At 43.0% G+C, this 15,041-nt stretch overlaps 1 protein-coding gene across 1 annotated transcript in view; it reads right to left on the bottom strand.

Moving 5' to 3' along the window:
* Nucleotides 1-4,793, bottom strand: part of LOC308172114 (netrin-G1-like) — a gene marked incomplete at both ends in the record, with an annotated part of 40,419 nt that extends 35,626 nt beyond the window's left edge. The window contains one exon of the mRNA XM_080547024.1: nt 4,548-4,793. Within this exon, the coding sequence (XP_080403150.1) occupies nt 4,548-4,793 (246 nt within the window). The remainder of the gene's footprint in view (nt 1-4,547) is intronic.
* Between the last annotated feature and the right edge of the window lie 10,248 nt (nt 4,794-15,041).

Below are 15,041 nucleotides of genomic sequence, written 5' to 3'. Positions count from 1 at the left end.
GGTGCCTGCTATGACACAACTTCAAACCACTGCCTTCCAGCTCTCTGAGAGACGAGGCGACAGCAGTGCATTGGGATTGAAAACCAACACGATCTGACATCACACAGGACTGTGAGGGTGTTGAAGCGCAAGACGAGTGCTATGAGCCTCGGATACGACGTTCAGACTAGAATGTGACTGATAGAGGCAACAAACATTTGTTTATGTCTGTAACTATCTGCCTGGGTCGAATGTCCTTGTCTAAGATGTGTAAACGAAAAAAAATAACGAGGTAAAAGTGTTTCCTGTATTCCCCTTTGGCTAAGCTAAATATTTCGGTGTTGACTGTGATTATCGTACAGCACTTCTTCTCACCTTGCCCAAGATCCCAGCCTTCACCTCTTTGTCTCTAAATACATTTAAAAAACATAAAAAAATCTCCATTGCTCGTTGTATGTTGTTAGGGTTCGGGTTAAGGGTTTCGGGTTCTAACCCAGAACACAATGCTCGCTGAATCAACAGATCATCAACATGTGAACACATGAAATGGCTTTTACCCCAAGGCAACACGCCACGAAAAGGTCTATTCTGAAAACATTCTATATTTATGATCCCATACATTTTTGCCGAAATCATTTAATTTGGTTCCACCAACTGTACAATAAAAGAATCCCCTGCCCTATAGAGAATGCAGGAGACAACGAGGATCAAGAACTCATGCATAGCCAACCGTTGTATGGAATACATTAAACTCAACAAGCATGCATTCATTCATTCCCAACATGTCTCCATAGACTCCCTCTCTCATCCCAAACCTATCACTCTCTTTTATGTCTGCATGCATTATTCATCACTGTGTATTTGCATCCTCCGAAAAAATTAACCTGCTGGAGATCTCAAAGAATAATGTCAGCATACATCTCTATCTGTCAACCGCCATGACCTTATATGGGCAACGTTAAAACTTCCCAGTGTTCTGACAACGACATGAATATTATGCATCAGAAAACAAGGGACATGGAAATTAAAAAGGAGAGTGGGGGGGGGGAAGGGGGGGGTGGACGACAAAAGAGGTGCCAAAGGAGTGAAAGAATAAATGATGACACTTCTCCCTCCTCCCTCCCTCTCCTAGGAGTCTGGGGACATGTAACGTGTCGTCTCAGTGTCTCGGTGAGCGGTCGTGCGGTGATGATGTGGTGGGCAGGGTCGGTTCAGTACAAAGTCAAGGGCACAGGGTGACATGGGAGCTAAACGCTCCGACTGTTGGCTGTCTCCAAACAAATATATGGATGAGTGAATTTCCCTGGAGAGGGAGGAGGGGGGGGGGGGGGGGGGGAAGGGGTTGGGAATCAAAGAGGCAATAACAATCTTCCTCTATGGGTTTTCGTATCGCTTCGTAATCTCGGCATCTACAGCCAATTTGCGGAAAATGCCGGTGATGGCCAAACTGTTTTGCTGCCATGTTGTCCTGAATATTGATGGAAAACAACTACGACTCCTGTACTGTGCGTTTGGAATGAGGGATGATAGAGAGCTAGCCGCCTCTGCTACAGAAAAGGTCAAAGGGGAAATGGTTCCTACAGGCTTCCTCAAACGATGAACCTGTACACGTAGAACTGACCTTGGTCAGCTCGTCCAAGCCATTTTTCTCCACAAATGGAAAATAGTACTGCTTGCTGAGGACCACAAAACAATGAGTTGTAGACCTATTAATAACGTTCATACAATTTCCAACTAAGATAAGTCTTCCGCAATGACTGTCGATACTAGGCCGGTCTCCAAGTGGCTTAGTGGGAGCGTTCATCTTCTCTCCTCCTCCTAAGCTCCTACAGACGCCACATGGTGAAATGGCAACCGGTTTCCCTTTCATCCTTTCTCAGACAACAGAACAAAGTTCACAAGAATTACAATAATCTGCAGAGTTACATCCCCTGTACAGCAGAATTAAGTGCCATTTGTGCATTCGTTTCGGAACGGTTGATGGAATTTGCGGTTGATGGAATTTGCGGTTCATGGAATTTGCGGTTCATGGATACTCTAGTTTAGGACACAGTTATATTTAGGGTCCAACACTGTTTTCAGCTAAGTGGAAACTGCTGTTGGGGTCATTGGAAATATTTCGAACCTGCTATCTAGAAAATAATTAGCCTGGCGCTACAAACTAATGGTACAGTAGGCTGTAGGTCTTGAGCATGGTTTTCTCCATTACTGGCCGAAAATGATTGTATCATTTTCATTTCTGTTTGACAAATGGTTTCTGTAAAGTAATACAATTTCATCTCATCAATATACAATAAATTACCCGGTGTTGAAAATCCTCATTAAATCCACTTCGACCAAATCTAGACTAGAAGGAGTGATCAATTAAGAAAACATTCAGGTTTATACAAAACTGTATCTAAACTGATTGTGGTCTAAATTAGATTTTTTTAATACACTCAGGCCTTTTAAAGCCCATCCTACTGCCTTTACAGTCATTGTTCATTAGGCCCATGTGGCACAGCAGGCTGGTAATTACCTGTCCTCCACACCATTAAAATGGCGTTAATTGGATAATTTGTCTCAATTAATAAGGAAATGTAAAATGTTAAAAGCTTTTCTATTCAGTTGATTGTATCAGAAGGTGGGTGAATAATACATATATAGACCAAATGAAGAAATATACTTCTCTCACCAAAGTAATGGAAGGAAACACAAAAACTATTAAACTTTCCGATCTGACCTGTTTGCTGTACATGAATATTACAGTTAGTTGTACCAACACCTTAGTAGTAATGTGTCTCCACCAACGAATGAATCTACAACCTAAAGAGAGCACTGCTACAGTACACCACAGGACAGAGGCCTCAATAACTACATGTTTTTAGAAGCAACATATCTAAAAATAAAAACAGGGTTAACTCCCCGATGCCGAGCACCTGTCCTAGACACTCTTACTTTAGGACTCCACTGTGGCTCATTCCAGCCTTGGAGAAGGTAGTTCTACAAACGATACAAAGAAGTAAATGATGTTGGGGACCGAAAAACTGAAACTAAAACTATTGTTTTACTGGCTCCACATATCCACAGTTCTTCTTCAAGTGCTCTAGTTTGCCAAGTCATAGAGTGATTGAATACTGGATGTCAATCAACCTTGTGTATAAAGATTCTGTCAACACTTGATAATCATCTTCTAAGCTGGTTGAGAGCAAGCAACCTTGAAGACAGACAGAGAGGGGTTCCACAAGGAAAGTAGAGACAGACAACCCAGGAATGTTATACTGTCCATCCACTCCAGGGGAGGATGTAGAAATCGGAGGACAGGCACTACAATGAGCCTGTCCACCGATGTATACATCCACCAGGCACTACCATGAGCCTGTCCACCGATGTATACATCCACCAGCCTCCACTTATCCACTCTTGGCAGAGAACAACTCTGGGGTATAGGGATTAGCTTGGTTCAGACCAGCATGGGGCTTTGTGATTGGTTAAAAGAGCTCATTTGCATGCTCCCTGCATGTCTCCAGTAAGTTTTTGTGAAGGTTCAGTGGCTAAGGTCGTGAGTGCCAGTCTGCCTCTATGCCTGTGGGCTAAGAACACAAACAGATACTGTAATATAGAGAATTAGGCTTGAAAATAGTCATGATTTTCTTTTGGTAATAACTGGAGAAATTAGACTAGAGCTGCAAGGTATTTCCTATGATGATGATATGTAACTAAGTTGAGATGTAACACAGTAATTACGCTGTCCCTGCCTATGAATTATAAAGATATTATATAAGTTCAGCTTTTCAAACACACACACACACACACACACACAGGCACGCACACACGAGCAGGCACGCACGAGCAGGCACGCACACACACACACACACACACACTCATCTTTCTCTCTCTTTCTCTCTCTCTCTCCTTACTCATGTCCTCCTACCACATTTTATTCTCTAACTAACTAACATTCCTGGTGCCTATGCAGGTTTTTCTACGGGGCTGTTAAATTTTTGAAGAGGTTGTTTTGATCGAATGCTTAACAGAACAGCACACCCGGCCGGAGACGCACTCCTCTTCCATCCTGCTGAGACTCTAAATGTCTCTGTGCCATCTGGAGTTGGGAGAGGGAGGAAAACTCTGTCGAGGAGGCATAATAACAGACTTTGCAAATATTTACCCACAAAATCTCTCTGTAGGCACACACACAACTTCTAATCAAGCACTATGTGTACCCTCGGTTGTTCCTGCTATCGAACTTTATTCCTGACTGAAGTTTACTGAGAGATCGAAGTAAAGTTCATAACACTGCACACGGCACAATTACAATGGTTCATATGGAATGCCTGTTCTGATAATGTACAACCTGCTGTGCACGACACTGGAATGACCTTGCATATGACTGCTGTAGTGGTTCATTCGTGTGTGTGTGTGTGTGTGTGTGTGTGTGTGTGTGCTTGTGTATGTAGGTGTGTGTGTGTATGTGTGCGTGCATGTGTGTGTGTGTGTGTGTGTGTGTGTGTATGTGTGTGTGCGCGTGCGTGTGTGTGTCTTCCTCATTCGTCACCATCAGAGACAGGGCGACGGCTGAGACTCACCAAAGCGCAGTACATCTCCGGCGGGTCCCCACATGTGATGTTGGGGGGGTCAAGGGTCACTCTCAGGTACTTAGTCATGTCTGTAGCCTCGGGTTGACAAGCCATGTAGTCCCAGGTGAGGCCTTCGTCCGTGTAGATCTGTGACTTACACACATCATAGTGTCCCCAGGCAGCTGGATAGTGCTGCATGGCATCACCGACGCTCACACACAGCGCCTGTAGCATCAACAATATAGGCCAATTCATAGCTGCTCTCCTTGTGTGTGTCCTTTGGGCAAAAAGTGGGGGTTTTACGGTTGATACACACACACACACACACACACACACAAAGACGTGAGTAGAGAATCTTCAAGAAAGGCCCCAACTTCAAAAGGCTGGAGTGTCTGTTGGAACCAGAGGCAGCATGCTAGCTTTGTGCAAGCAGCTTCAGGCTACTGTTCCCTCTGTCATGTCTTTGTTTTGGAGTGATTGGGACACCTACAACTATTACTGCTGTGTTGACACCACTGTTGAAGTGTTCAAAGTGTGTCAAGCAAAGGTTCTTGAGAAGTGTTGGCTGCTGTTGAGAAGGTCACATTATATGGGTCAGAAGCAGTATGAGGGAGTGGGGCCAATGGGTTGGTTCTCTCCTTATTGGCCAATTGACGTCAGATAGGGCGTCAGATTTGGATCCTGTCAATCGTGCTTTTCACCACAGGCGGGGCTCTGTAGGAGAAAGAGAGAAGGTCATCTTAGTCAGGGATCATGTGTTAGATAACAGAAAAGGAGTGCAAGAGGAGTAGATCAGTAGATCAGTAGACTGCAACACATTCCCTTCTTTGAAAGGACTCTCTCTCTCGCGCACGCACGCACACACACACACACACACACACACACACACACACACACACACACACACACACGCACGCAGACATGCAGGCATGCACCCATGCACACATTTTGCGAGGCTTATTGGACCACTGACATCTACTTAAATCTTGCTCGGATGTGAAGCCTCATCTCCATTTGATTTTCATACAAAACGGTCCATTTCCATGTGTCAAGTCATTTACATTTAAGACAATTGCTTTTCCAGTCAGTCTTTAGTTGAGTTTGTGCATCCAGTCCTCACCACTGACGGCTTTGGAGCAGTGGCAAATATTGAGAGGAAATTGGGAGACAAAAACGGTCTATTTGAGGGATTGCGGGACTCTCTCAGCCATCACAAGCCATCAGTCAGTTGGTACAACTGGTCTGGTAATGGTGTCTGGCAGCATTCAATGTAGACCTACATCTCTATCAGTCAGGTACAACCTGTGTGTGTGTGTATGTGTGCGTGTGCGTGAGCGTGAGCATGTGCGTAAGCGTGAGCGTGTGTGCGTGTGTGTGTGTTGTGTAAACAAAATAGAATGTCGGCTGCTAGCCAACCTGAAACAGAGTAAATAGGACAGGTCTGAATGAGAGGTTACTGTTAACTACATGTTAGTAAGACCTATTTCCTACAGTACCTCCCTCAAGGTTCTAGATGGTGTATTTATTTTCGAAACAATTAACATTTCTCTTGTACATTTCTCACTACATAATGACTATACCTCACTATGGCAGGAAGGTGCTCACTCTACAGTTTTTAACAGTATCTCCATGTTACAGGAGAACTCCCATGTACCCCCTTCATGCTTCATAAGAAAACATAGTTGAATATGTTGAATAATGAAACATGTTCAACTACAGTAGTTCGACAGCTTATGATAAAGACATCATTACCAGATTGCTTCTATTCAGACAACTGCATTTTTCATCAACTTTAATGGAATGCTAATGTCTAAAACCAGATCTCAATATTTCAGGAACTTGGATTCATGAAAAACTGAATCAGGCAATCACTTTTTTTGCCTACCAACTTAATACTACTTTCATGAAATGACTGCAGGGTGAAATTTCCGTTGAATATATTCAAGCAGTGATGAAAAGAGAGAGAGAGAGAGAGAGAGAGAGAGAGAGAGAGAGAGAGAGAGATTCTTTACACCAGAGATTATAATATGTTCTGCAATTCATAAATGTCGGTTCCTTCAAAAATGAGCCATGTTGGAAGGTATGGATGACAGCGTTGATTAGATATGCTTCCCTTGTGAGAGAGGGAGGAACGAGGGAGGAACGAGGGAGGGAGAGAGAGGGGAGGAGGGGAAACATATGGGAAGGAGGAATTCGACTCCTTAAATGTGCTGGTGTCAATCAAAAAAAGACTCCCTTCACAAGAAGCCAATTACAAGTTTGATATCTGGTCCAGAACTCCTACGTGATGAATAAGCCGTTCCTTTATGGACATGGCATATTTCATAAAAAGAGTTGTCAGTCACTGGCCGGAACACCATCCTGGGGAGCCTCTCCGTGATGGAGAAGAACGATAAGTGGAGAAGAAGACACTTGTGTGTAACAGGAGCTGATAAGAGACGGCCCGAGTATCACACACACTCAAGTGCTTTCACTGGAGCAATTTAGATAAAACTCCCTCTACCATTATCCAATGCTTGAGTTTCATTACTACAGTGGACAGATTATATTGCACATTTACCTCTGATCATTGGACTGGCGCTTGCTTATCTCGTTTGGGGTAAAAAGGCAACAATTTAAAGCATAGCCGCTTGTGAATAATATAGGCCTATCCGGTTGAGCATATTGGATACTGGTTAGGATTCATGAATATACAGTACATGCCAGCGGTGATTAAATAGTACTGTAAGATGACTATAGATTATAGAAATGTCAGGGGGTAGGGAAATGCATACACGGTGCTGCGTTGAATAGATGAGCGTGTCAGAGCAGCCCCATTCATTACCGCCCCAATACAGTACATCCCACTTAAAGACCGACACCACACTGGGGGGAAAAACTAGTTTTTTCTGGGTCAGGATTTCCAACAGCAAGTAAAATGTGGGTGCACACATTCTATACGAACCCCATAAATATTTGACCAGTGCTCTGTATGTACAGAGAGCTAGCTAGCACAGTCCTGGGCTTCCACTCGTCTTTTTATTTTTTATTCCTTCTCTCTCTCTCTCTCTCTCTCCTGCTGTTTTTGAGGCCTCTGAAACACCCCCTTGTGTCTGCTAGCATTCCATCCCCAGGGCCACTCAAGCATGGCAGAGTGTTTTAAAAGTCAGTAGGCAGCCATGCCCCGTGGCTTATATTGGTTACAACCTCCTGAGTACACTCTTAAAACAGTGTGGATATACTCCATTTATTTTATAGTCATCCCGCTAACCCTATCTCTATCTCTCTCTCTCTGTCTCTCTAACCCTATCTCTCTCTCTCTCTCTCTCTCTCTCTCTCTCTCTCTCCCTCTCCCTCTCTCTCTCTCTCTCTCTCTCTCTCTCTCTCTCTCTCTCTCTCTCTCTCTCTCTCTCTCTCTCTCTCCTTCTGTTTCTCTCTTCCTCTGTCTGTTTCTTTCATTTCTCCCAGAACTCTCCAGGTGCTGAAATAGCCTAGGCTCTTATCTCTCCTAGTTTCACCGAGCTGTTTAACACTGAGCACAAACATGACTGCACACACGATGCGCACACAATCTATTACAATACAATGCAATGACATGAAAAAACATGGTGATTCCCTCTTTCTATTGTTTGTCAACGTTCCACAATCATTACTATGCCTTCCATATAATGGTAGTTATCAGGAAGTTACAGTTTAATTTAGCTGTGTTGTGCCATACTCCTTGGAAAATTACACACACTGTGAAACCTAAATCTGGATGCATGAATTGCTGTTTAACCAATCCCAACCCATCACTCGTGGTACATGGACAGTTAAGCTGCAAAATGTGTCCTGGCTGGCTAATGTTCAATTGGCTAATGACCAAGCCTTCCATATGAGCCACCATGTGATCAATTGGCAAGGCACACTGAACCAGCCTCACAGTCACACCCCATTGACACTCTCACTCTCTCTCACTCTCTCTCTCTCTCTCTCTCTCTCTCATGTCTGGGCGTTGAACTGTTAACCCAGAGGTGAGAGATAGTGGGAGTTACATTGTCTGGTTTAACCACAACTGGTCCCTGCTTGTAAGATTCCTAATCCTTCAGAGGATGTGGCAGGGCCAGGGATAGGGGAAGTAGTACAGTGTACAGCCAGACAGCCGCCTCCGCCACATATGAGAGCCCTTCATGCATTATTGAGAGGTATTTTCCTGAAAGGCTTACGTGCTGAAACACAGGACAAGCAACATGCTCCTGCCTGTGTTCTTCATACTGGACCAGGATAGAGAAAGCATGCATGCCTTTCCAGTAGACCATCATGGGTGTGACTCACCATTAACGCGTTATGGTGATCAGTGACGAGTCTTTGGAGCTGCATTGGGCACACTATACGCACATACTCAATTGACCAAACTCTTGCTATAATTATACTGTAGCTTACGTCCAACAGGCGATGCACTCCCTCTACTCTAGTCGACTGACCATTGATTGCGCAACAGGTCAGCTTGTGTCCTAGGCGTAGGTGCGACTTTCAATTAGGATAGCTTTATAATAAAGCTCAAACCCGCAGAAACGCGCCTACTTTTGAATGACGTCGAAAATACCGTTAAACGTCGTCAAAGTTATTGGGGTAACTCTCTAGGCAGCATAACTGTAAGTCCTCGACGATTTAAAACCCACTAGAGAAAGAGGGGATGGCACACCGAACTCTGTAAATCTAATCTATTGGTAGAAATTAACCCTGCATTTATAAGTAGACTTACAGATTTACTCACATTAACACTCTCTTGATATGACTGCAAGCGGCTTTTTGAAGTATAGCCTCACTACTCACTGTGGGATACATAGAAAAGCATGGTATATTAGGCACATCATTACTGGGTAATTAAACAAACTATAGCATGCAGTACTCACATTTGTTTTGTACAGGTGCCCTCGAACCCATTCAACAAGTTCGGTATAACAATTTCGGTATAGTATATCTCTATTCTTAGATGGATAATAGAGAAGAGTTCTTCTGAGTTCAAGAGGCTCGTAACCCTATCTAATCGTGCTAATAACGGTCCATAAAATACGGCAAAGGACGCGCAATGGCCCACAGAGTTCTAAGCGCGCGTTCAGATGGCAACAGACGGGGGTAAGCAAAAAATACCCGCAACTTTTTTCCACTTTGGAATCTGTTTTCGCTCTTAAGTTCTTCCTTCCAGGCAACTCCTGTTGGATCGCTCCCTTTCACTAACTCAGAGCGAAATGTTCAATTGCAATGAGAGCAAATAAAAGCCTATCCCCAAGTCTCTCTCCGCTATTACCGCTAGAATGACATTCTGAATTCAGGAATCACCCCGAGCGAGCCGGGAAACGAGATTATCCTCAATCATCTGCTTCCTTTCTGCAGCGCACCAGCCCTCCGCTCAGTGCTTGCTATATCAAGTCCACACCGTGCAAACTCGCACACAGTTAAAGTTCATCCTCTGGATCTTGATAACCTTACCCACTCTAACAAACTATGTCTCCCCTCACCCTCACTCTGCTCTCTGTCGCTCTGGGGCATTGACACCGTGGACCCATTTGGATAGATAACGGAAACGCTGTGTTGTGCTTGACTAAGCCCAACAGAGTGAGAGAGGGACAAGAGATTGGCAATATTTCTCCAAAAGAAGCTATTAGGAATGGCAACGTATTCTAGGATTGAGAACCGCTGGGTCCTAGAGGTAACCTAAAGGGCTAGAGAGATTAAATCACCCAAGATGATTGTCTGATAAAGAAATATCCTCTTATTAATGCGTGCAGGCTACTTGAGGAGGAATTGGGGTGACAGCATGGACGTTCTTTTTGCTACGTTGTCTAAGCAAAAACGATTGTATTTTACATACATGTTACCAATTAAATAGGTGAAACGTGTCCCAAAATTGTTTAAGATATAATTCGATTGTTCGTTGCAAAGTGCATACTATAATGGTTTATCTCTGACGCATAATTAGCTTATGTATCGGCAGCACTTTCCCATTCGCATAATTATATTGAAATTAAATAGGAACTCTGTTTTTTTTTCTCCTTTTACAAACACATCAATAACAATTAATTATGTATGAAATAATACATATTTTAATAATCAATACCGTATCATTTGTAGCTATATAAATACACAAAGCACAAGTCGACAGGAAACACCTGTCCTGGACACGTTAATAACACCCATTCAGCATTTCCACGCTTCCCTACATAGAAAATAGCGTAAAGAGTGCTTACCTTTCCTTCTCCAAGTTTAGGTCATTTGAATACATGCAAAGAGAAACTCGAAACTTGAAATTGAGAGTGCGTATTTCGACTTTTGAGCGCTGGGACACAAAAAGATGCAGTTAGACGCAGTTGGCTCTCTACGTGGCTCCCGCGGAGAGGAGTCACCGATGTCACACTGGCCAGTAGGCTGCCGAACAGCGCAGCAAACAAGTGTCGTCGTGACTCTTCGGTTTGAACAACCAGCTTCATTTTGGTGTAATGCCAAGTCGAGGAGATAGCACGATAACCGCACCCAACTTGAAGGTCATATTCATAAATCGTGTGTCTAGATACATTCATTGACTTCGTAAATTAAAAAGTGTATCCCAAAATATACCAATGTACGGTGAAGTTATTACAACTTGTAGTCTAATTGCAACTGAAAGTCAGATGCTGCTCCATAATTTGATATCGCACGTTATTGGCGTGAGAGACTTTGATTTTGCACTATGTGAGATTTGGTTTTTTAGATGCCATGATGAGTTGAAAGAGAGTAGGCTATCTGTTCTGTTCGGTAGTGACCGTTCACTGTGTTGGTGCATTGACTTCAACAGAAACCGAGCGAACCTCTGTTTCAGCACCTGGACAGCTCCACGGTATTACAATATCGGCAGGCGGACAAACTCTGCGTGAGTAAGTAAAGGGCAGATTCAATGCATTGAATTAAACAGGCCAACTAGAGTGCTGGTGAAACATTATTTTGGCCATTAAAAAAGTAATGCATATAATCAATGCTATATATCTATATCTATATATCTATATATATGAATTAAACTGACAGCTTTTAATTTAGTCTGATCAGAGGCATAGCTGATGCGCCAGGAGCGAATGATGAATCCAAACCTGCCATTACCGAGCACACATTTCATATGACGTCATCAACAACATAATGTATCACTTCTGAATGTGATATTATGTGAAATCACAGTGGAATTAGTAATGAGAGGAATGTCAAGATCGACTGGTTCTGTCCTGGGGCAGTGTTCGATATATTTAGATGTTAGTGTTAGTATATGGTGATACATTATTTATTTTTTTACAAAGGGCCAAGGGTAAGTAAGACCTGGAGAGAGAGCCGGTCAATTCTTTGTGATACAACTGTATTGACTCTCCTATACAACTAGATGTAAACAATGATATTGATTTTCGGAGAATGAATATGCACTGAAAGTCCTGCAATCCCATGAAAAAGTTGCAATGCCATTTTTATTCTGTTGAAGGGATTTTTGGAGCAGCACCAGACCTGAATGACAATTAGCCTCACTTTTAGGCTAATGACTCAGTAAATGTCACTAGCTTCAGCCCTGTTTTAGAAAGTACCTTCCTTGACATGAAATCCTTGCTCCAGCACTGCCTTTCAAATTAGTAACAACTCTGTGGTAGCATAGATCATTTGGATCAACTAGGCACAAGTTGCAAGTTGATGATAGGTTTATACCATAATCAGGGTTTTGGTACTGAATGTGTGTTATTGTAGGGTTACCATTGAATTGAGCTGCCATGTTAACATATCAGCCTGGTCGCTGGACTGAATTTATACACTAGCTTGTGTGGGTGTATATATTAGGGTTTCTAGATCCTAGTATGGATAAAGTACTGTAGATTCATACATATCTCAACAGCATTATGCAAGGCATAGATATGACATGCAGCAAACCCTATTCCCAAGTTACTAGGGTTGTAAGGCCATTTGGATGAACAAACAAAACCTCCCTTGAAATCACATCAGAGAGCCTAGAACATTCTTTTATACCTCACATTTCTCTCAGAGTCACCAAGGTGCATGGAGGTGTACCTTGCCCTCTCGCACGCCACATAACCTCTCTCTCTCTCTGTGTGTCACAGAGACCTGCCTGACTAAAATGAAGAGTGTGTGTTGTTTGATTTCGGTCCCAGGGGGTCTATTGATAGCTTCAAAGGGGAGTCCACCTGCCACAGCTTTAATCATCTATGACCCTCCACTAGGAAGTCCAGGGAAGGGGCACTAGCAGGGCTATTGTGTGTGTGTGTGTGTGTATGTGTTTTTCCACATCCGCACAGTGATTTTTCAACTTACATTTATGAGCCTCGTGTTCACTGAAAAATATTCTTCATAGTTGGATTGAGCTCGCGAATGAAACTGTTTTGATTTCTAACAACCTCTGGGCTTTTCTTTTCATGAAATCGTTATCTGTTCAATCTATATTAGAAATGTATTTAATCAGGTTCCCCTCCTGAGTTGGAAGGGAATAAATCACCTTATACTTTGCATGAAGCACAGCTTAAAGTATGGTAACAGAATGTATTAAATTTATTCAAAACTCTCTTAAGGCCAAGGTTGTAATTATGGCATGCAATTAGAGAAGGTATTCACATTAGATCGTTCCCCTTTCCCTATGAAAGTCAACCCAGAAGTTATTTTCAGGTATTATTTCCATACACATCTAAATGCAGTTCCCAGATACTGTAGTCTGTGTTGGGCATTCCCAGACGTTAGTAGCAGATGACACTTGGCTGGCACATGTTGTTGGTAGGACAGCGTTGATTGGCTGATGACATTAACTTTGCTGAGACTTGGAGTCAACTGTTGCCTACAGAGCGACAAGTTGGCTGCCTGCTCGAGAGGAATGTACAGCTTTTCCCAAGTGAGGTACCCAGTATAGCTTTACATTTCAGCAGGGTCGGTGTGTATAATACTATACAACACACAAGTGATAGCATACAGTGGGCAATCATATCCCACAAGCAGCTTGGAGTCACTGCAGATGTAGCTGAACACACAAGAGTCGATCAGGGGAAGGAAGGAGGTGGGGGAGTCAGGAAACACTCAGGGCTTACCTTCTGAGAGGTGTCTCAGAGCTTGTGATGTTGTGGTGTGTGTGTTCATGTCCGCTCTCTTTGTTTACACACATACTGTGCATGTGTGTGTGTGTGTGTGTGTGTGTGTGTGTGTGTGTGTGTGTGCGTGTGTGTGTCCCTTCTTTTGTGTGGGTGGCACACTTTTATTTGTGCCAGTTATCTGAGCGAGTGGCACCCGGGTCCATGAAATGAGGGCAGAACAGCTGCCAGAGCTCAGCGTTTCAGTGCTGGAGAGACGTGGGCACCATGCCAACCTCTCAGAGAGCTGCGCTACATTTCACAGCATGATGGATGACGTGAGTCATTTTTAACCTTAACAACACATCAGTTCATCATGAACTTACTGTGGCTGCTGAGCTTTGAAAAGATATGGCCCTGATAAATAAATGTTTTCTTTTGAAAAACAGAGTACACTATCTAATTCACGAACACTGGGAGGGACACTCTTTTCAATGGGAGTAAAAAAAAAAGTGATTTGAACTCTGAACAATCTCTAGCTCAGGCGAAGCGCGTCACACTAGAATGACGACACCTGACATAAGAGAATGGGAGCTGACCTTGAGTAAGTATCCGCCGCACAGAAAATAATGTGAGAGGCTGGGATGAAATGGTATAACCCAATAAAGAGAATGAAATGACAGTCATCATCAGTATCGATGGGAATTGATAAGATGTGATTGATACCGATTCCATTATTGATTCTGCTTATCGATTCGATTCTTTATCGATTCCCTTATCCCTTAAAAACGTTTCTGTGTGGAAAAAAGTAGGCCTACACAGGGTTTCAGCATCAATGCAGCTGTTTTATTATCTTGAATCTCTGAACACAGTGTATATCATCTGAACATAACATTTTAATATCAATTAAAAAGTAAAATAATGGAAAATAAATGAAATGGTCTGTAATTATAGCTCGGCTCTACATACCATCGACCTAGGTGTCGCTATAGTTCTTGAGAGCGATAGCACCTGCAGGTAATAAGTCAGAGAAGAAGAGATGAAGAGTTCAGTCAGAGGCTGTGTTCGGAATAGCATACTAGCGTACTATTCATATTAGGTATGACATAGATTTTGAGTATGTAGGGCGTTCACACTGCATAGTATGTGAAATTTGAGTATGCGAGAAATGTAGTATGCATACTAGATCCGCCAGAATGTCTTGAGTATGCGTCGTGAGGATACTATTTATACTCAACTTCCCCAAAAAGCATCGCGGGTCTCTTCAGTCTCGTCAAACTGCGTCATACAAACTCGTCATACAGCTGTTGTTTACAAGCTCGCAATAAACGATGTTTTTTGTACAGATTTGAGTGTGCGGATGCTGCTTTTCTACACGGTCGGCTGGTATTGGCATACTTATTATGAATTTAGTAGGCAGTATGCAGTATAGCCTACTCATTGAGTATGTAGTATGCTAGTATGCCAT

The sequence above is a fragment of the Nansenia antarctica genome (genome assembly GCF_963989245.1).
Source record: "Nansenia antarctica genome assembly, chromosome: 16".
Taxonomy (NCBI): Eukaryota; Metazoa; Chordata; class Actinopteri; order Argentiniformes; family Microstomatidae; genus Nansenia; species Nansenia antarctica.
This window is presented reverse-complemented; position numbering and strand designations above follow the sequence as displayed.